At 41.9% G+C, this 22,712-nt stretch overlaps 1 protein-coding gene across 1 annotated transcript; it reads right to left on the bottom strand.

The window, feature by feature from the left end:
• Window positions 1-1,855: 1,855 nt before the first annotated feature.
• Window positions 1,856-15,861, bottom strand: dvl3b (dishevelled segment polarity protein 3b). Its single transcript, XM_083695160.1, has 14 exons — window positions 15,795-15,861; window positions 12,835-12,956; window positions 11,189-11,325; window positions 10,914-11,034; window positions 6,258-6,351; window positions 6,042-6,111; window positions 5,704-5,843; window positions 5,478-5,554; window positions 5,281-5,348; window positions 4,803-4,952; window positions 4,506-4,637; window positions 4,115-4,282; window positions 3,710-3,925; window positions 1,856-3,571 (listed from the first exon to the last, which is right to left on the bottom strand). The coding sequence occupies exons 2-14, from the start codon at window positions 12,915-12,917 to the stop codon at window positions 3,168-3,170; spliced, it is 1,860 nt and encodes a 619-aa protein (XP_083551286.1). The 5' UTR covers window positions 12,918-12,956; window positions 15,795-15,861; the 3' UTR covers window positions 1,856-3,167.
• Window positions 15,862-22,712: the final 6,851 nt, after the last annotated feature.

Raw genomic sequence — 22,712 nt, 5'->3', positions numbered from 1 at the left:
CCGGGGCCACGAGGGGGCTTGAGGGGGCACTTTTTGAATTTTGTGCCCCATCATTGGCCCCTTTTGTGTCATTCTGCCCTGAATTATTATTCTAAAAAATACATGTTCGAAAAATACATTTTGATTGGTCACATTGAATACTAAATGGGTATACTACATGGATACTACATGATCCACGTCCTCAGCCTCTGGTACCATGGCGATGAGAAGCCAGCACAGGTTTACCTCCACAAATATCCAACCTGTCTCTACGGTGGGGTCTCTACACGGGTGTATGCAAAAACTATTGCAGGACAAACTGGATAGAGAAGTGCCATATGTTCATTGCTTTAACCACCAGCTGTATTTGGTCGTGGTGCATGCAATGTAGTTAGAGGATGCGCTGGAGGACTTTTTCAATGTGTGCAGCTCAGGAAATCTATGGTGGCTGCCAACTACACTGGAGAATAGCTGAAAAGGCTTCTTGATCAGAGATGGACTGGTCATCTTTCCATGGTGACAGTCATTGTAAAAATGATGGACAAAATCATCACAGTGCTTATTCTTGCGTGGAAAAACTGCGATGTGACAATGAATTTGAGGAGCTGTGGGGGAAATGCACAGGCACAGGCACCCCTGAGGTTTTAAGCAAAGAATTGTCAGTAGAAATCTGAAAGAGTTTGTGGTTGAGAGTACAGTTGGCCAGCACAATGAGGGAGATGAGAGGGAGTGGAAAAGACTGTATTTCAGCACTTTGGATTTCAAGCTTGGGGAAATGTCAGCACGATTTAACGAACGCAATAGCTAACTGGTGGAGGCTCTGTGTGCCTTGGACCCAGAGAGCCCAAACTTTCTAGATGTGGGCATGGTGAAACCACTCCTGGAATTAACTAAAACTGAGTTAATGAAAGCTAAGTTCACTTTCGCTCGCCAGTTTCTGCAAACTGATCTCACCCGCTCTGGAGATGAAAAATGGACCACACTATCTTATCTGCAAATATACTTAGGGCCCCTCACAGCAATGTCGACAGTGCTTACTGTCATGAAACTTGGACTGATGTTTGGGGCATCCACGGCAATGTGCAAGAACTTTTTCGATGTTGACAAATGTATGAAACAGAAGTGTCATGAAACACAAACAGAGCATGCTACACGAGGAAAGCCCAGCTGGTTCAACTGGGATTTGAGAAGCATCTTACCACCAAATTTAGTGGGAGGTGGAACGAAAAACTACTTAGGTTAACACAGCCTCAAGAAACTGCAACTTCTGAGTCAAGGTAAGAAAAAAACCTTGACTGGGGATGTTTGTAATTTCAGCAGAAGAGATTTTCTTAATTGGTTTTGCCCACTGATTGCTTTCAGTGATTGTATTGTATCGGAATTGCTTTTTATTTAGCTATTTTAATCAGATTGTATACAATCTTTGGTTTAGGGGAATACATTAAGTGTTTTGCATTGCATTGATATGGAATTGACTGTAAAACGTAGTCCGCTCTCTGGTGGCAAGACAGCTGTCTATGGCTGCAAATACAGTCTCATCATGGAATGATCATCCCCTGTCCTAGACTCATAATAATTAACAGTGCTACCTTCATTTGTTTGTTGTTGGTAATCCACTTGACTCTTAGAGATTGTGCCTTTTAAACACACACACACACACACACACACACACACACACACACCAAATCTACTAGCCCCTAAAACTTTGTGCCAAATGCAACCAATAAAACCAATAAAAGCTTCAGCTAGAGTGGTACAAGTTATTACAACACATATTTTTTTCACTAACATCTTACCTGAAATGTTTATTAAAGACATCAGTTGACTTATGACAACCTTGTTTCCTACAAAAACCCCAACCTCATGGTTCAATAAAATGTGTTTCCTGTTTATTCAGCAGACCTGGCCATCCTCTGGGGAGAATAGTCACAGTCATGCCTCTGGCAAATGAGTAGATATTTCCAGAAAGCACAGACCACACAGCAGGCTCATGTTTAGGCAATAAAACTATGTTTATAAATAAAACTGTTTGTTTGTTTTCTCATAAAAGTGTGTACAGTGAGTGTTAAACTGAACTGTTAATCACTATACATTTATCAATATCAAAATGTGAAATAAATGAGTTATGGATAAAACATTTAAATTTAAAAAAAACAACAACATATATATCATTGCTATGTACTCAGAGAGGAAGAAAGAGATTGAAAAGAGATAAGGCAACATTATTCATCTGTCCTCCATCAAAACCGCTGGATATCACAAACATATCTTGATGTGGGTTAACAAGATATGACTCATGCTGTATACTCACCATCTTCCTATTTCATGATTGGTCAGAGCATTATGAAAGATTACTATCACTATTACCATCACTACTGGAGCAGTGTTATTATGTGGGAGAGCGAGCTGCGATACTTGATCTTTAAAACAAGTACAATGAGTAAGGACTACCATTAATGCCATATAATCTATCAGCTATGATGCTGTAGATATATATATATATGCAGTATATATGTATGCCTGAGCTTTTACCCATTACATTAAGACACCTTTATATCACTTCATTAGAATTGGACGGACGTGATCACACAGTTCACAAATGTTATTCAGGTTGTTATCAGTTTTATGCTCTCTTCCTTTCTCAATCTCTCTCTCTGTCTCCATATTCCTATGAAGACAAATAAAAACATCTCTAAGAACAAAAACAATGCTGTTATTTTTAGATATTTTCATTTCTTTCTGAATATTCAGCTTCAACCCATTGTGCAGTGCAGCAAAGAAAAACAGAGAGAAACACCATCCATCCACAACACAGTCTTCTTCAAAGTCTTCTCTGAGCTTCCTCTAGTCTGTGATTTGACAGAAGGGTAACAGAGTGAGGGACACAGCCAGTCGGGAGTAACGCAAGCCATGTAGAGAAAAAGGGGAAAAGGAAACTCTTTCTTTGACGTGGTAAACAAATATATGGAGAGCTGCATCCATTCCAATTTTCTTCATTGAAGAAAGTACAAACCACAGAACGGGTACAGGGGGGGAGAAGAGATGCACATCCATGTTCTTCTCACTACCCCACCAGTATTTTAACATCTCTCTACCTTTCCCTCCTCATCAACTGCCTCCTTTCTCTTCTCTCCTTCTCCAAGTGTGAGTCCGGAGAGCCTTGAGTTAAGAGCCCTTTGGATCACCTGTCACATGACATCAACAAAGAATTCGCTGGAGTTTCCCATAGCCATGCGGAAGGACTGGCGAGAGGCTGTAAGTTCAGGGGAAACAGAGGATAGGTTGTGGCCTGGCGGGGATCCAGGCGGAGCTGTGGGTAGTTGGGTTGGGGGTTGGGGGGGCAGGCCAGGTGGTCCGTACACCAGGTTGTGGGAGTGAGTGCTGCCAACACTAGCACTGTGGGCACTGCAATGGCTGTGTGTGCTGCGCACACTATGCTCACTAAGAGGTGCCGCTGAGTGCTCACTGGCGGTCTTCTCTCGCCTCAACTCTGACTCACTGCAACTCCCAGCCGACTTGGATTCAGCTCTGCCCGCCCCCACAGTCGTCTCTTTTTTACTGCCGCTGTGGTTTGACCCGCTGCTATGGCTCCCTGTAAAAGGAGGAGAAAGAGAAGAGAAGGATGAGAATGAAGGTAACAGATTCAGTCCACATGGTGTAATTGTGTCACTCTATATGTTTGCCTTTCAGTTCTGCCTGTGTCTCTCTTTCATGTACTGGAGAATCTCACCTTCACTGTGCTGGCTGCCCACACTGCCCCCCCCTCTGGTGACACTGTGAGTTGTCTCGTGCAGAGGGTGGGGGTTGTATGGGTGAGGGATGGGGTACTGGTATGGGAATGTTAAGGGCCAGGGGGCAGCTCCTGGATGAGGCAGAGGAGCTAGAGTGTCCTGGTCAGAGGCACCACTGGAGCCATCTTGATCTTGCAAGGAGAGATCGGCCATGTCTAAGAGAGATGGAAGGTAAGGTGGAATATGTGGCAGGGGAAAGGAGTGGAAAGGGACAAACACTACAAAAAAATCTGTTGCAACAGAAAAAAAGAGTATGGGAGGCATGAAGAATCATGCACATATGTTGACTATGAGAGTTAGCTAGCCTGGGGAGAGTCAACTGAGGGAGAAACAAATGGACTCACTGCCACAGAGACTCCCAAAGATGTAGTAGCACTGCTCAGAGAAGGTGATCTTGTTGACTGTGTGGCGGATGTAGCCAGCCTTCAGCAGGTTGCTGGCGTATTTACGTGCCTCACGACGATCAGTGAAGCCCTCCATATGATGGTAGAGCCAGTCCACAACATCTGAGCCTGGGGGGAGACAGCCAGTCATTGGATAGGGTGAGAGACCAAGAACATAGATAAAATAAGAAAACTTTAGTGTCCATTACATTTTCATTAATAACATAATATACTGTACAAGATAAATACATTTATTTTTTATTTTAACAGGCCATATGAAGGCCCTAGGTAGAGTACAATGAGAGAAAGAGAAGGGGAAGGGAAGGGGGATGAAGAAAGAGAGAGAGAATACCTATAAAGGCGTTAGGGATGGTGATCTTCAGCCACATCCGGTCTCGCACCTCCAGACCGGACTCTGGTGAAGCCATTGTCTTAGCAACGGCTACCATGTCACTGTGAATGGACAGATGAAAGTCGTCCAACCCTGGGAGGAATAGAAAGAGTATGAAAGAAAAATCACAACTGTCAGAGAATGAGGGAAAGTAGTTAAACAAACATGAAGGGAGCCAATCGCAGCAAGAGCACGCAGGGAAATGAGGTAAGCAGTGGCACACGTGCACTGGGCGTGGAGAGGGGGAAGATGACTTACGCTCAGTCTCAGGGATGGAGCTTGTGATGGAGGAGCTGGTGGAGGTGATGGTGCTCATAGAAGGGCTCATACCGTACACTGGGTACGCCCCAGTCATTGCAGCAGTGTGGGACACCCAGGCAGCAGGGTCTATGGGACGGATCGGCTCACCTACACGGAGAAAGGAAAAAAGAGGAGATGGTGTCGATCCAACTTTCAACAAATTATAAATGATCTATAAACAAATCCTTACTATTCAAATGGTGTTATAACAGGTCCTTACACCTTACCCTAGTGCTTTGTCAAAGTGCCTTTGTCACCATTTACACAACATGACATTTGTTTATATGTTTCGTGAAGCATCTATGTAGGCCTAATAGGGTTATTGGTAGTTTGTTTAAAGTGGGACCATGGTGTCCACATGAGTCTATAGTCTCTGGAACTAAATGTAAACTTGTCACTGATTTAATTCGATTGTATGGTGTGTGCGAATACTCACTTCGTGGCAGTGTGAAACATCCCCGAGGGTTAGGATCCCAGCACTTAGCCACAGTCAGAGTGATAGGACTGTCAACACACAGAGATGAAATTCAATTTAAAGACTGTATTTAGATATACATAAACTCATACACCTGTGATGCACATCAGTGTATGGGCTTCTGTGAGAGCGTGAATATTATTGAGTCAGGTCCTTACCCTGGCTTATGAACAATCTCCCTTAATACTCGAACTGCATCATCATTGCTCATGTTCTCAAAATTGATGTCATTGACCTGCAAGAGCAAAGAAGAAATTAGTGAGGGAGGGAGAGAAAGAAGTGCAACAGGAGGGAGAGAAAGAAGTGCAAACTCCATCCATGTCATAAATAACCTTCATGCATGCACTGACGCACATGGGCGCACACACACACACACACACACACCTGTAGCAGCATATCACCGGGTTCAATACGTCCATCAGCCGCCACAGCCCCACCCTTCATGATGGAGCCAATGTAGATCCCTCCATCACCTCTCTCGTTGCTCTGGCCTACAATGCTGATGCCAAGGAAGTTATACTTCTCTGTAGCGATGAAGGGAGGAAAGGGGGAGGCGCAAAGAGGAAGAGTGAGCGAACCTACCAGACTACTGTATCACTACGAAGTCGACTGGTGTTACAAATTAAATTCTGTAGAAAGTGAGGTGTTTGGCTAAATCTGTGAGTGTAGAAAACAAAAAACAGACATACATGTACTACTCACAGAGATATATATTTACTCACCCATGTTTAAAGTGACAGTTATGATGTTCAGAGACATGGTGGAATCTGTGATGCTGCTGAACGAAGACGACTGGAGACAGAAATAGAGACAGAAGAAGAGGGAGGAAGAGAGAAATAGTAAGATATTGAGAGAAAGATGAGGACATATATAAAGACCACCTGACACAAAAGGCAAATTGTCATCTGCGGGCGTGCGTGCCCTTGCGTCTGACTTACCCTCTCCATTCGCGGTGCTTTGGGTTTTCGTCGGTGACGGCAATGTCGTCTCATGAGTCTTGACGACGTGCTTTTCTCCGTGGAGCCACTGAACCTGAGAGAATGATGACATCACAGCTGTGAAACAACTCACTTCAGTGTCATATTGATGGTGAGGCGTTTGTGTTGGCGCACAATGCAAACTCATGTACGATTGGTTCAATCGTCACATGTGACGATCTATTTGAGCCAATTTTAGACAAGCGCATTGAGCTCTAAAAGAAAAGCAACTGTCTTTTGTATAGATTTTTTAGAGCATATGATTTGTGTGAGCTTTAAGGAGATATTGTAAGCTTATAGGGGGTGAGCATCAAGTGCAGCGTGATGTACTGTACACATGCTTTTTCGAGTACATGTTTTAATGTGTACGGACACCATTTTAGTGCTTTCAGTAAATGTATATACAGTGGGCCAATGGTTAATAGGTTCACGCCATCATCGTAGCGGTGGTCTACCTCAGTGTTTGAAAAGAGAATGGTTTGCCTTATCAGTTTGCCTTATCAGATAGACTGGCAAAATCGAGTTTATTATAGCAGCTCATGAATTACAGAGATAAAGAGTGTAAATGGTTTAAATATCAGATTATTTGAACAAGGACCAAGCAATGGGACCAATTCCTATCTACTCATACCGTTATCACGCATTCTCTCACAGCGCAGAGAAGTGGGGGACATGTTTTAGCGCAATTGTTATCATTAAAAACGTCATAATTGGTGCAAGGGCAGCCTTCTCTCGTCCACTCAATGTAATAATAATAACAAGTGTACAGAAAACATGTTGTCACCCACGAATGATGTAGCGCCCCTCTATGAAAGGAGAGTGATAGAGAAACCTGTGAATGAAGTTTATTCCTAAACTTTTTACTATGACACTCTGGTTGTCTGTGTTTTACAGTGATGTGTCCCAGTTGCGCACAGGGAGGACTTTTCTCTTGGTGCGATCACCTTCTGTGACCAAATAAAAAATAATTTGGGCGCCATTAGGCTATTATCGTACTAACGCTTATTGATATAAGACGCCTTTACGTCCAACACAAATTTCACCAATAGGCTAAGACACAATATTTCCACAGCCAATATTTCCATGAGTCTTGCTTCTCACAGCTTTGCATTGATTTCTCAAATTCGTTAGCTAAAATCAAAATATTTGCACAGGCAAATGATGTGGTTACAAATGCGACTGGCTATAAACCATTGTTACACAACTCTGGTTTCTGTATTGACATACTATAGGTTGAAGTTTAGAGCCGAGCCACGGCTGCGACGACGTCGCGAGGCCACGCGATGCCGCTGGTGAGTTTTTTTTCAGGTCATTCACCTCGTCAAAACCACTACCAAGAGGCATCATTGAGCATGTAGATAGATAGATAGATAGATAGATAGAAACTTTATTTATCCCAGGGGGAAATTCAGGAAATGTTTACAGTGTGTGTACAAACATTGCAGCCTGATTAATTATGTGAAGAATTGGCTTATGAGTTGCTGTTTCCATTTGGATAGGCTACTGTATATGGACACAGCGCGCTCACAAAGCAAAGAGCGCAGTTCGTGACATTAATTTTCTGCTCTGGCACTGAACTTACATTATTTCAGATGATTGAAATTATAACTTTATTTAATCAAAGTCATCAAATCAAAATTGTTTACATGCCATATGCAATGACGACAATAAAACAAATAAACAGCTCTGATTACGAGAGCGTTGCATATATTTGTCAGTATGTCAATCTGATCTGAACACCCTCGCATTTTGGCTATGTCTCCTGAGCATAGTGTCAAAAGATGTCTGCCCCCCCCCCTCTCCCCTGCGAAAATGTTGCATTAACCTGTTAAACATGAGAGCTTTTTTGGTCGGCGTGTGACATTCCAAATATTAACACATACTGTATTAGAATTCGTTCGTTCGACATGCCCACTCTGCTCAACACATTTGAATAAAATTCGTGGATAGGCCACGTGCAGCATTCCAAACATTATTTGTATTTGATATTCGAGACGTGTGCACTGTGACAAGTCGCTAATGAAAACCAAAGTTATTATTATTTGTGAGTTTATTGCACATTGTATATGGCATTTCGATAAAGAATGAAACTGATGCAGAAATAAAAGTGCAGAAAAATGTTTATTTAAGGTCGTACATAAGGCATGCAGTGCATACACCTGTGCATATGACTTGACTTGACTCTTTATATGACTGCTATTATAGCCGTCATATACTTGTAATTACAAACTCCAAATATTGACACGTATTGTATTAGGCCTGCCCAATCTGCTCAAATACATTTCAATATAATTAGGGGGGGATGTGGGCGGATTGTACCGTATTTGGCTTTCATAATTGTTTCCCATTAACAAACAAAAGCGTGACAATTTATCTAGCCACTGGAGAAAAACCATTCGAATGATCGCACTCCCCTAGAACAGTACAGTTATTCATTTAACGAAGTCCGTTAGTTCATAGAAGATTGACGGCACCTCCCAAATAGGCAATGACATTATGATGAAAAATGTGTGCACAAAACAAGATTATATCGCAGTATTTTATTTGCTGCATGTTTTAACTAAAATGTAGATTTAGCTGTGGGGCTGGTGTATGGGCCGGTCGATCTGCGGGACCGGTGAGCGACACGATCTGTGGGCTTCGCGGCGCTTTTTTTTAATTTATTTTTTAAATAGAATTTTCCTGATACTTTCCGATTAACAAACAATGGCGTGACAATTTATCGAGCACTCTCTCCCCCTCCAAATATTCCCTACTTTTCTATCCAGTCTCAATCCCACTCATTCTGTTACATTATTAAAGCCGAATTGCGCTTTTTCATGTTGGACATGCTAGACATTTCCCACGTGTGATCTGCAATTCATGGGCTTCTATAATAAACTTGATTTTTCACATTTCAACATTAAACTCTGGCACCGCTCTGAGTTCACGTTATATATTTCACGTAACATATGTATGTCCATATAGCTGAAATGCGCGGAATCAACTGAGAAACATTATATTCTATGAGTTAATTGGTATGCAAAACTACCACATATATTCCATGTCTGACGTCATTTTATGAAGTGTCCATGAAGACATTATTTATTTCAAAATTAACATCCAAAGACATCATCACCCCCCTCACAGCATTTTAGGCAGCCCCTCATGAAATACAATTGTGCTACAACATTTCCCCCGCTTCTCTGCTGTGAGAGAATGCGTGATGACGGTATGAGAGTAGATCCTCTTTAAAATAACCTGATATTTAAACCATTTCCACTCTTCATCTGTGTAATTCATGAGCTGCTATAATAAACTTGATTTTGCAAATCTACCGGATAAGGCAAACCATTTTCTCTTCAAACATCCTTCACAGCTCTTCTCACTACCTTGTAGTGGCTTTCGGCAGCACTTAACACCGCATATAAGTCCAGCAGCGTGCAGCGGCAGCGTGCAGGGATTAAACCTTTACCTACTGTAGGCCACGTTTCAGTATTAAATTGGTTTATCAGCTCTTTCCCCCCTCTCCCCTGATGATATACTAAAACTGGTCACATCCAAGCAGGCAACCACCTGCTCTCTCGATCCTATCCCCTCCCCCTTTCTCCAATCCATTTCCAAAGACCTCCTTCCGTTCCTTACCACCATAATGAATTCCTCCTCCCCTCATCATCCTGATCCTGACCCACTTATCACAGCAGAGATGTTTATCATGGTTCTGTGATCTGTCTAATGTTACCCTAGGTATGTTGCCATGTTGTGATGCATTGCAACTTGCACTCTGGTAGTCTAGATATCACACTGGTTAGGCTACTCCTAAAGCCCACACTTCTAAGCTAGGTAGCCTAAATGTTTGAAATGCATAAATGAACACAACCATTTGATTAATTTCATGAATAATTAAGGAATTGATAAAAGTTCTCAAAATATGCAACATTTTGGCTACAGTAAAATCAATGTTTGCATGTCAATCTTCTATGAACTAACGGAATTTAGGAAATGAAGAACTTTACTGTTCTAGGGGAGGAGTAGGACTGGATTATACTCAACATTTGAATTCTATCTCTAAAAGACTGTCTAGTGGCTAGATAAATTGTTATGCTTTTGTTTGTTAATAGGAAAAGATTTGAGCTTGTTGTAAGTGAAGCTCAAGCAAGCACACACAGGAGCTGAAGCAAAATGTGTAGCCTACTGCTGAAATGCTCTTAATCAACTGAGAAACATTATATCACTATGAGTTAATTAATATGCAATTTCATGGACACTTCATAAATATTATGAAGTGTCCATGAAATCCAAGGACTTCATTTTGAATTTCTCCGACCAGACAATAATTTGTCCTTTTCCAAATTGAAACAACAATTCATAAGATACTCTTCACGTAATTCATCAGGTGGCAATGTTTGTATACACTGAAACACATTGCAAGCATATCCATTAGAATTGCCCAATGATGCCTCCTGACAAATCCAATGCCGCGGTCTCCCGGCGACATTGTCGCATAAGCGTGAAGCCTTTAAACTCTGACCTACTGTATGCATGCGTGTGTATGTGTGCTTGTGCGTGTGTGTGCGTGTACGGGTGCGGGTGCGGGTGTGTTTGTGATGTGCAAGAATCAATACTGGAGTAGCTCACCTGCTGTCTGAGTCAAAGAAACTGGTGGACTCCAGCTCACTGCTCATGAGTGTGGAGGAGCTGTCATACCCCGCCTGCTCAGGCCTCAACTCTAGCCAAGAGTGCCCATTCAACCTCCCACCTGCAGGGGCCATCAAGCAAATGTAAGACAGAGGAGAGGTAAACAGAGAGGACAGGAGGTCTAGGCAGCGTCAAGAGTTATTTGTCACTAGAGATACCACATCTCGCTGCACAAGCTGTGGCAGGCAGACAAATGGACAGACATGCAGTCTTACCATGGTCATGAGTGTCTTTCTTTTGTGGCCTCTCCCTCTCTCTCTCCTGCTCCCTATCCCTCTCTCTTCGTAGTGACACAAGAGACTCTGTCTCTGTCTCATTTTCTAGGTTGTCCTGACTGCCGGCAGCATTTGCACTGGTGTGGATAAGGAGGGGATAAAGAATAGACAAAATAGAAAAATGGGGAGAAAATAGTTACTAAATTATTAAGCTATAAGTTACTTATAGCTTAATAAACACATCAGCTACTGACAGGCTTTCTGGAGACCCTTTCCATTTAAGGGTCAAGTGATGTTATCTGAACATCATTGTGTTTTAATGTCAGTCAACAGAGTACACCAGGAGCTAGGTATAAAGAGGTTGTTGTTGTTGTGTGTGTGTGTGTGTGTGTGTGTGTGTGTGTGTGTGTGTGCGCGTGCTTGAGTGCATGCGGATGAGAAGTGTGGGCAGACGTGAGATCTGCAGTGGGCCAGGCTGCAATCCCCAGCCGACCAGTAGGGGGAACCTCTGTAACATGATGAGATATTTTCCACTGATTTAATAATTAACCTGAGTTCACACAGGGCAGACAGGAGAGACAGAAAGCAGGAAACATACATTGACACACCGGAAGGGCCAGAATCATAAAATAGCCACAGCCATGTGTTCAATAAGAGATAAAAAATACTGGTTGACAAAGACAAATTGGATTATACACACACACACACACACACACACACACACACACACACGCACACACACACACACACACACACACACACACACACACACACACACACACACACACACACACAGATACTAACAGTCCATGGTACTGTATATAGTTTGGTCTCCTAATTATAACCTATATGTCACTTTCTAAGGCCACTTCTTGTTACGGTTCCCCCTCCCAACCCTCTGGCACCACCTGAGGCCGCGGCGGTCATCACTGGAGTCCCAGTCGACAGCGCACCTGGACCCGATCTCCTATCAACGCACCTGCAACCCATCCCCAATCTACGACCTACTTAAACCCTGCCTGATCTTCACTCCAGTGCCAAATCGTACTGTGTCTATGATACCTCGTCCTCCCTGGTTTTCCCCTTGTCGACCCTTCCACGGACCTAGCTCCCTTACCTATTACTGGACCTCCCTGCCTCCCGACCATCTACCTGTCCGACTACCCATCTGCCTGCCTGACCATCTGCCTGTCCGACTACCCGTCTACCTGCCCGACCCCCTGCCTGTTTGACTGCCCGCTCTCCTGCCGACCCCTGGACCAAACCTTGACCACTCTCATTTGGATTATCCTTCTCTCCCCTACCCTTTCCCCTTTTATTATTAAATCTGCCTTCGGGCTTCATCTACCCTCTCTGTGTGCCGTCGTTTGGTTCCTCAGACCTTCTGTGTAACACTTCTATAGTGGTGGTGAAATATTTATCCATATTGATCAGCATGTCTGAACAGATGGTTTAGGAGGTTGATTTAATTTATGGAGCCTGGTTACTAGTATAGGTTACTAGTAGGCATTGACTTCCCAGCATTCTCTCCTGTTAGAAAGGTCTCTCTGTGGATCATCAGACTATAATGTAAACAGAGCTATTATCTGGATGCTTTTACACACGCAGACACACACACACATACACACACACATGCAGATACTGACTGGAAAGAGGGGGGTCTTGAGTCACCGATGCCGCCAGTCCTCTCCAGTGGGGCTGGCAGGTCGGCCTGGCTGTCTGCACACATAGACCCTCCGTCTGAGTGAGTGCCGTCTGCAGACACCAGCTGGAAAGAGATGGAGGGGAGGGGGGTGTTGTGACTGTAAATATGTTCATTGACATGGTGGACAGACACACAGACAGTCCCTCATTCACTCCAGCCAATATGACACAATCCACCCCCCCTGCTCTTTTGGAATGTGCCCCACCCTTTGATTCAATCTTCTCATTAGACCTAGGTTATTTCAGGAGTGTTGTTGAGCATCCTATGATTCCAGTTAGCTAACCTAATCAGCTAGGTTAGCCAGGACCACTTCTCTGCCTCCTCATGGCCCACACAGGACAAGAGATCAAGCTGTGTTTCTGCACTTTTCCTCTCTGACCACCAAGAGGAGCTTCTGAGGTCCAACCACACACCCATAAAAGTGTTCCATCATGACCAGAGCTCTACAGACTGCGTTCATCCCACCGTCCAGCACAGCTTGAGAAAAAGGAAGTGTAGGATGGAGGGAAACATTCTGTGGCCAGGCCTGCCTTTGCAAACCAAGGTATTTTCTGTGTGTAGAGTGTGGACTGGATGGAAAACTGAGGTCTGACAGAGAGACGGCAAACCCTAGCAAACAATTACATGTGACCTAGACAGTAGACAGACAGACAGATTACACATGTGACCTAGACAGTAGACAGACAGACAGATCTGACCTAGACAGTAGACCAGCCAACCGACCGACACACACTGCACCTCTCACTCTACAAACACATCCAGTTCCCATATTTGGACAGTGAAGCATTTTTCTTCTTTTGGCTCTATTATATAGTTTGGATTTGAAATCAAACAATTAATATGAGGTTAAAGTACAGATTGTCTCCTTATATTTGAGGGTATTTGTATACATTTTGGTTTCACAAATAGTCCCCCTCAGGGCATAAAATGTACTTTTTGGTCTACCAGCCAAGGTGTCTGGTGCATGAGAAAATCCACAAGCCACGCAGATTTCTTACCAGCCACATTTTTTTAAACCAACATTAAGGCAAAGATCACAAAAAAACACATTAGCATGACTCCTGACGCATTGAAAATTACTCCCTGCATAGAGCAAACCTCCTGTAGTAATTTTAAGTGTTGCGCCTATCCCTGTGTCAAAATACCGCTAAATATTTTCCCCTGCATGTTTTCTATCTGACGCGGCCATGTGTATCTTGTGCTGTCGCTTGTAGTTGAATTTTACTTTAATGCTTGTAAATGGTTTAATGGTTGTAAATAAGAAAGCTCATAGACTTGGGGGATTATTTGAAAGTCAGGAGAAGCAGGAGTGTTGTCACAAATGTTGAATCAATGGTGACTATTATTGCGGATTGCACCCGTTTTTAAATTGAAGCATAGTATTTACAAATCTTTGATGGCTACCCGCCAAAGTGGCTGCTAAGACTGACAGATTTACCCACCAATGCCAGAAACTGCCCGTGTTTGGCAGGTGTTAATGTCTTGATTCTAGGCTTTGCAGTCTGCTGTTGGCATCTGTCAACAGGACCAAAGAGGTGTAAATGAAAATCAAGGAAGCCATTATGAGGCTGAACATTTAGAAAATCTATCAGAGACATAGCCCATTTTCATTAAAATGAAAGAAAGCACTGGTAGCTCAGCAATTGCAAACGGCCTGGTAGGCCAAGGAAAGCTTCTACAGTTGATGACTAAAGAATGCTCACCATAATTAAGAAAAACAACAACAACAACTGTCCTACAGATCAGGAACACTCTCCAGGATGTAGGCATGAATGTAGTCAGAGACGACTATCCGCAGAAGACATTATCAGCCAAAATGCAGACGCTATACTGCAAGGTGCAAATCACTATTTAGCCTCAAAAACAGGATGGCCAGGTTAGTTTGCTAAAAGAAAAGTACCTAAGAGAGCCTGCATAGTTCTGGAAAAAGTTCTTGAAAAAAAAGAAGACAGATGAGATTAAAGAGGAACTAAAACAAAAAAAAAACTACTTTTCCTGTTGAAAACCATGTAGTAGTCATATACATCAATTCTATTTTCATGTTCAGTCTAAATCGAGTCAGTCTGAGAACAAACTGTGATTTGCGAAGAGTTATGATGCCTCTCCTTTCCTTGACAAATTTGACAGTTGGGCTTTGGATGGTATATCAAACATCACCAGAGAAGATACCCAGCGTCACAGACTTTAGGCAGTTATTGCATGGAAGGGTTATGCGACCAAATACTTAACAGGAGTGCTTCATTTGGACATAATATTAATCTGTCCAAATACTTTTGGTGGTCTAAAATAGGGGGCGGGGTACTTTGCATAAAAAGGAAAAACTGATATTTGTCAAAAGAAATACCCTCAAATAAAAACTGACAATCTGTGCTTAAACCTCATTTTAATTGTTTGATTTCAAATCCAGACTGATTAGTATAGAGCCATTATACTGTATAGAGCCAATATACTGTATAGAGCCATTATACTGTATAGAGCCATTATACTGTATAGAGCCAATATACTGTATAGAGCCATTATACTGTATAGAGCCAATATACTGTATGGAGCCATTATACTGTATAGAGCCATTATACTGTATAGAGCCATTATACTGTATAGAGCCAATTACTGTATAGAGCCATTATACTGTATGGAGCCAAAAGAAGAAAAAATACTTACGTAGGGCACTGTAGCTCCTGGCCAGTCCTATCAGTAAGCAGTCAGTTAACATACAATAATATTCCACTCAGGTGATACACTTGGTGACACAGTTGTGTGAACTGAATGCATACATGCTGCTCTTCCTACAGAGGGGGCATGTACAATACAAACAATGAGAGAGAGTGGATGGAACTGAGAACTGGTAGAAAGAGAAAATACATTGGTCTGGGTAAGAAAGCATGATGAACAGTTTCTCACCCATGACACAACTCTGCCATTGAAACAGGGTAGTTGAGCGTTGTCATCAGAGATCTCCTCTTTTACCACCCTGAGAAGAAAAAGACTGGAGTCAGTATCCAATGGGCTACATACTATATACTGTACATACATACATATGATGACTGATGGATAGATGATTCACTTACTTAAACAAATGTATGTGTTGTAAGTCGCTTTGGATAATGGCGTCTGCTAAATGCCATAAATGAAAAATGAAATGGACATATAAACACACACGTACTAAAACACACACCCCATCCCCCTCCACTACCCAGCTGTTCCCTGAAAACGTGCTGACCCTAGCAAGTGACCTCTGTTACTTTAGAAACTAACAGGAGGGTGACAGCTGCTCAGGGCCTTGTTAGAGGTTAAGAGGTATAGGGCCATGGGATAATAACAACAAATATACATATATAACAAACAAATATTACAAATATATAACAAATATTTCATATACAGTATAATCTGAATATATTTTCTATTCTTCAGTGACATCTTTCTCACAAATATACACAGGCTCCCATTCCTTTTCACACACGCGGCCCACACACACGTAAATGTATACATTGGTTACCACATCTCCAGTCCTTTTAACAAACGCTGATGGACACACACAGACAGAAGTTGAGAAGGTTGTAAGCTCTGACCCCTACACCTCTCTGACTGTCCCAGTTCCCCCTTGCCTGTAACAATGTAACAATGTATACAGAGCCCTGTGTAAGTAATGGGAGAGTGAAGCATTTTTTCTTCTTTTGGCTCTACACTCCAAAAGTTTGGTTTTGAAATCAAAGAATTAACTATGAGGGTAAAGCAGCTTTTACTTTATGGTATTTGTGTACATATTAGTTTCACCATTCAATTACAACACGTTTTAGACATAGTCCCTCTATTTTGGGCCACCGAAAGTGATGGGATCAGATTTATCAAATGTCCAAATTAGGCACTCATGTTTAGTATTTCGCAATCCTTTGAATATTATAACTGTCTGAAGTCTGTGACCCAATGCCCCCTCTAGATGCTGGGGATCTTCTCTGGTGGTGACTATGCTAACCCCATAGTCATTGTTTGATTTCAAATCCAACCTTTTGGAGTGTAGAGACAAAGGAAGAAAAAATGCTTCATTGTCCCATTACTTATGCAGGGCACTGTAGATACAGTTCACAGAACATGAATATGTTGTAGGCTGACAGGAATTGCGTTACACACCAGTTCACATACACAGCACACATACACACACACACCCCTGGAAACAATTTTAGGCACAAAGATACTTTAAATAATGAGTTTACAGGGAATGAGGGAAGAAAGGGGGAAGGGGAGAACAGTGTGTATTTGCACATGCATTTGAGCATGTGTGTGTGTGTGTGCGTGTGAAAAACTTTCAGGCAGCGCCTAGCATTGGTGGCTGAACCCTGCAGCTTTGTTTTTTGTTTTTTATACCACGCCCCCTCATCATTTAGCAGCTATGTTGTATAATATGTGGACATGCATGGTTATCTTAAAGAACATTGCATATTTGTTTTCCAATTCCTCTCACCTCTCTGCTGCTCTCAGCTGTTCACACCGCTCTCTATAATATTATTTTCTTTATTACCTGCTGCCATATTAGTTTCTATTTTGCTGTCGGATAAAGTTCTTGAAACTGTTTGTAAAACCTCTGCAGATTTTAAGATGAAAACATTTGTTTTGAACACAAGAATAATGAAGCAAATTATAATTATATCAATATTTTGTATTGATTGGCTGTGCTTTCCAAGTCACCTAACAGTGCTATTTGTAGGGTTATTTTAACATGGATATAATGCTTTAAGAGGTATTTTTGTACCTGACACCAAAAGTTTGCCACCTTGGGACAGTACCACAATACATGATCTATTGATTCCGCTTCTTCTCTGCACAGCCTGCATAGGGGTGAGTGTTCAATGCTCCATATCGTGAGCATTCTTTTTGTGGCAATCATTTTATATAGTAGTTTAAATTGAAAAAAGCGGAGTGACAAGTCCATTGTTACTTTATTCATCAATTCATAAACCTTATACCAAGGGATCGGGACATCAAAAATCTGTTCCCAACTATTCTGAATCCTATATGTCAGTTTTTGACCTTAAGTGGAACTGAGGCTGAGTTTATTGAAATAACAATAATAATCCAGAGAGAACAGTCTTCCTCGCTCTCTCTCTCTCTCTCTCCCTCTCTCTCTCCCTCTCTCTCTCTCTCTCTGTCTTTCTCTCACCAACACTACCAGCCTCTTGCAAAACAGTATGACACAAATACACATTTGCATTTGATGGAAAATTGTGAAAGGCCAAACCATTACATGAAAATTGTGTTTTAATGAACTATAAAGTACCTCAGCAGAGTTTCAATATGCACATGCATGCACACAAGCACTGCATGGGGGGAAGATTAAATGAAATGCTTAAGATTATTTCTGCATCATTCACATCTGTTCAGTGGTACCCAGAGATCCCTCGGACTGAGCAAGCTGTGATGTAATTTTCCCTCTCCTTCTCCTTCTCCCTCTTTCCCTGCATTGCTACTTCAACCCCTATTCCCATGATAAGAACTGTCAACTGGTGCATGTGTGGATGGGATTAGGCTATACCCAACATCATATTAACAGAAGCTTCGGATTGAAAATACTGATTGATATGGCCTCTGAATTTAGCTTCAATCTGGGAAATTCAGGGGCTTTTAAAGAGGTCAGCAGAGAGGATTTCCCATTGTTTCACTGCTGAGCACTAATCCATCTGTGGTCCAGGCAAATAATAACATTATTATTATAACATGTTTTGTAACATGAACATCAATTCAGTTTGTGTTCTTATAACATGAATTCTGTCCCCATTCTGAGCCATAGCTCTCTGCCTTGACCTTCGGGGTGGTGGTTCCAGTCCCTGCATGTACAGACAGCTCCATTGATCTGGGAGTAAAGCGGACCTCTAATAAAGAGGACCTGCATCTTCATAGCCTTCACTGATTAGATTTACCACTGAGAAATAAGACGAATGAGGCTCTGCACACACAGAGAAGGGAAGGGGAGGTGGAGGAGGGGAGAAAGGCAAAGAGAGAGGATGAAAGAGAGAGAGACAGAATGGGTGGGAAAGGAGAGCATGAGTGAAATGGGGAAAGGGAGGGGAGTTATAATCTTAATAAGATGTTCAGAGCTGGCATTCTTTTTTCTTACCAGGCATGAACGACACAAACAGGACAATCCCTATGCCTCAGAGAGACGGATTAAATATCCACAAACACACACACACACACACACACTATTCTTCAGTGCATACTCTCACACATCTAATATGCAAATACTCTCAAGTTCAGACACAGAAGAAAGAAGAGAAGACAGGAAAATAAAACAGAAAGAGGAGGGAAAGTAGGTCAGCTTCCTTAAAAGAGAAGGAGACTGAGCCTGAGAGAAAAGATCTTTCCACCTAGGATCAGCTACTGCAAGATGGACCACGCCGCTCTACTGCATGCATACACACACACAGACACACACGCACACGCACACGCACACCTGCAGCAGAGGCAGGATCAGACACTGCCAAAGCACAGAGAGAAAAAGAGGAAGAGAGAGAGTGAAGGGATCAGAGAGAAGGGGTGTAGACCAGGCAGTTGTGTATCTAACTAACATGCTGTGAGCGTTCATGCACACAAATTCATGGTATTCAGAGGGCTCTAGTCTTCATGCCTAAACACATGAGAGCCATATGATGCTTTCAGGCATTGCAACTACTGTATCCTACCAGGGCAGTGGGCTAAGAATGTGAGTAATTAATGTTTTTAAATGGAGGCTGTGCCACTTTAATTTCTCAAATAGTTAAAGTGTACTCATGCAGGTGGCAGTATAGTAGTCCCTTGTATCATTGTCATAATCGTCTAACACATAGATATGATGATAGAGGCATTATACCATGTGCACACAAGGGCTTTGTGTTTCGTTGCCATACGTTTTTTTGAGACAACCCCCCTGCTGGCGGTGCTACAACATAGCAATCTGGAGGATGCAACGTGAAACTGAAAGACGAACTTCAGTTTCAGTTTCAGTCAATAGTCATGACTATTCAACAAAACAATAAAACCATAACTGATATTGACGTTTCTCTCCAGCAAATTGAAGTTGAGGGTGAAGTATTTATTAAGTTTAACAATGAGGACAAACACGAGCATAGCCAGTCACATTTCATACAAAAATTTTCCACATTTTGTTGCGTTATAGACTCAATTTAAAAGTGGATTAAAATGATTTTTGCCATCAATCTACACACAATACTCCATAATGACAAAGCGAAAACACTTTTTTTTTTTTTTTAAAGTTTGTGCAAATTTATTAAAATTGAAATACAGAAATACTAAATTTACATAAGTATTCAGACCCTTTGCTATGACACTATGATGTTGCTATGATGTTAAGAGTGTAATAGCAAAGGGTCTGATTACTTATATACAAGAGGTATTTTTGTATTTCAATTTTAATAAATTTGCAAACATTTCTAAAAACGTGTTTACGCTTTGTCATTATGGGGAATTGTGTGTGGATTGATAATACATTTTAAATTGAGTCTATAGCACAACAAAATGTGGAAAAAGTGAAGGGGTCTGAAGTTTCCGAAGCCACTGTAAATGCTCTTAATACAAAAGTAGCCAATTACTGAATTTTGAAGCTATACATTTTTATCTTGTTGCTATCGCATAAAAGCATTGCTGAAAGCTACATTCTATCTTCTTCTGTGGTTTGACCACTTCCTGTTCTGTTGCTGCATGGTAACTTGCCGCAAAAGATGAACAAGGCTAACGCCCCATGCACACCATAGCGGCAAAACGGGCTGCATTACAGCACAAGTCATTAATTCCAATGGGGTGATCTGCACCGCTGCATCAACGCTACCGGACTGTCTCTGCGTTGTGTCTGGCATGCTACCAGATTTAGCATGTTATTATCTCACTGACACCGACACCGGGCAGCCAAAACAAAGCTAGCTAGCGTAACGATGGCCGAAGTATGCCGTCTGGTGTTGTAAAAACAAGGCTAGGCTAAGCCACCTTACTAGACTCTCTTTACTTGCTTTCAATTAGCGTTCAGCAGTTTGGATTTGAAATCAAACAATTACTATGAGGTTAAAGTATAGATTCTCAGCTTTTATTTGATGGTATTTGTGTACGTATTGGTTTCACCATTCAGAAATTACAACACTTTTTATTCATAGTCCCCCTTTTTCAGGGTACCCAAAAGATGAATCAAATGTCCAAATTAAGCTCTCATGTTTAGTATTTGGTTGACAATCCTTTGCATGCAATAAATGCCTGAAGTCTGCGACCCATTAACCCCACCAAGCGCTGGGTATCTTTTCTGGTGATGCTCTGCCAGGCCTGTACTGCAGCCATTCTTCAGTTGATGTTTGTTTTGAGGATGTTTTTTGCCTTAAAGTCTCCTCTTCAGCAAATGAAATGCATGTTCCGTAAGATTTAAATCTGGAGATTGACTTGGCTAGTCAACAACTTTCCACTTTTTGGCCCACTCCTAGTTGCTATGGCTGTATGTTTTGGGTCATTGTCCTGCTGTATGATAAAGCACTGTACAATGAGTTTGGAGGCATTTTCTTGTACTTGGGCTGACAAGATTTTTTTCTGTACACTTCAGAATTCATCCTGCTGCTGCCGTTAGCAGTTACATCATCAGTGATGACAAATGAGCCAATTCCAGTGGAAGCCATACATGCCCAACACCCCCTCCACCATATTTCACAGATGAGCTGGTATGCTGTGGATATTAGGCAGTTCCTTCTTTTCTTGAAACTTTATTCTTGTCATCACTCTAGTACATGTTAATCTGTCTCATCTGTACTTTTTCCAGAACTCTGCAGGCTCTTTTAGGTTTTACGTTTTTAGCAAACGTGTTTGTGTTCCTGATCTGTGGAACAGTTGTTTTAGGGTTTTGCTTAATCATGGTGAGCATTCTTCAGTTAAATTATGTTCCAAACTGTAGATTTGGGTACCTTTAAGGTTTTGGCTATGTTTTTGGGGGATACTTCAGCCTCATAATGGCTTCCCTGACTTTCATTGAGTCCCTTTGGTAATCATGTTGACAGACACAAATAGCAGACATAAAAGGCAAACGCAGTCTAGAATCAATACTAGACATTGAGAGCTCTCTTATGACTGCACAATGATGTGACGGAACACACCTAATGAACCAGAAACACCTGTCACGTCAATTGTCCCATCACTTTTGGGTACCCTGAAATAGGGGGACTATGCATAAAAAGTGTTGTCATTTTTGAATGGTGAAACCAATATGTACACAAATACCATTAAATATAAACTGAGAATATCTGCTCTAACCTCATACTAACTGTTTGATTTCAAAATTCAAACTTTTGGAGTATAGAGCCAAAAGAAAATAAATAAATGATTCACTGTCCCATTACATCACTGTATGTATGTATGTATGTATGTATGTATGTGCGTGAGTAGGTGAGAATGGGAGTGTGTGTGAGAAACAAGAAACGAGGAGAGGAGACAACTACATGTTTTCATATGTGCCATGTGAAAAGTGTAACAAGGCCTCCCATTTGTGTTAATTCATAGGGCATATCTACCTTGTATCTAGGAACTGTTCACATTCAGTTGTTAAGCTAGCTTCATTTTTGTAAGTGACATAAAAAAGTGTGCCATAATTTGCAGAGGTATAGTCCCTCCCCCAACCTGCACAGTCCCTTCACCAAGAACATTGCTCCACAAATAATTCTGCAGGCAAAGCAGTATCCCCCCTTCACCAGTTCCCCATCTCCTAGTTATTCCAGCCTTTGGGGCCTGACTGCCAGCTCCTGGTCCAAGGCCTGCTGAGCTATATCCAATACACTGGAACATATCTAGTGCTTTAACTAACCT

This window comes from Argentina silus (assembly GCF_951799395.1).
Source record: "Argentina silus genome assembly, chromosome: X".
Classification (NCBI taxonomy): domain Eukaryota; kingdom Metazoa; phylum Chordata; class Actinopteri; order Argentiniformes; family Argentinidae; genus Argentina; species Argentina silus.
Note: the sequence above shows the minus strand (reverse complement) of the source record. Positions and strands in the feature narration are given on the sequence as shown.

Bases quoted from the DNA above. Each gene is read 5' to 3' on its own strand.
- dvl3b (XM_083695160.1), bottom strand. From the start codon at position 12,917: ATGTGTGCAGACAGCCAGGCCGACCTGCCAGCCCCACTGGAGAGGACT. The intron at 11,035-11,188 runs GTAAGACTGCAT...TGGCCCCTGCAG, and splicing joins GAAAGACACTCATGACCATG to GTGGGAGGTTGAATGGGCAC. The intron at 5,555-5,703 runs GTGTGTGTGTGT...TTGCTCTTGCAG, and splicing joins CCGGTGATATGCTGCTACAG to GTCAATGACATCAATTTTGA.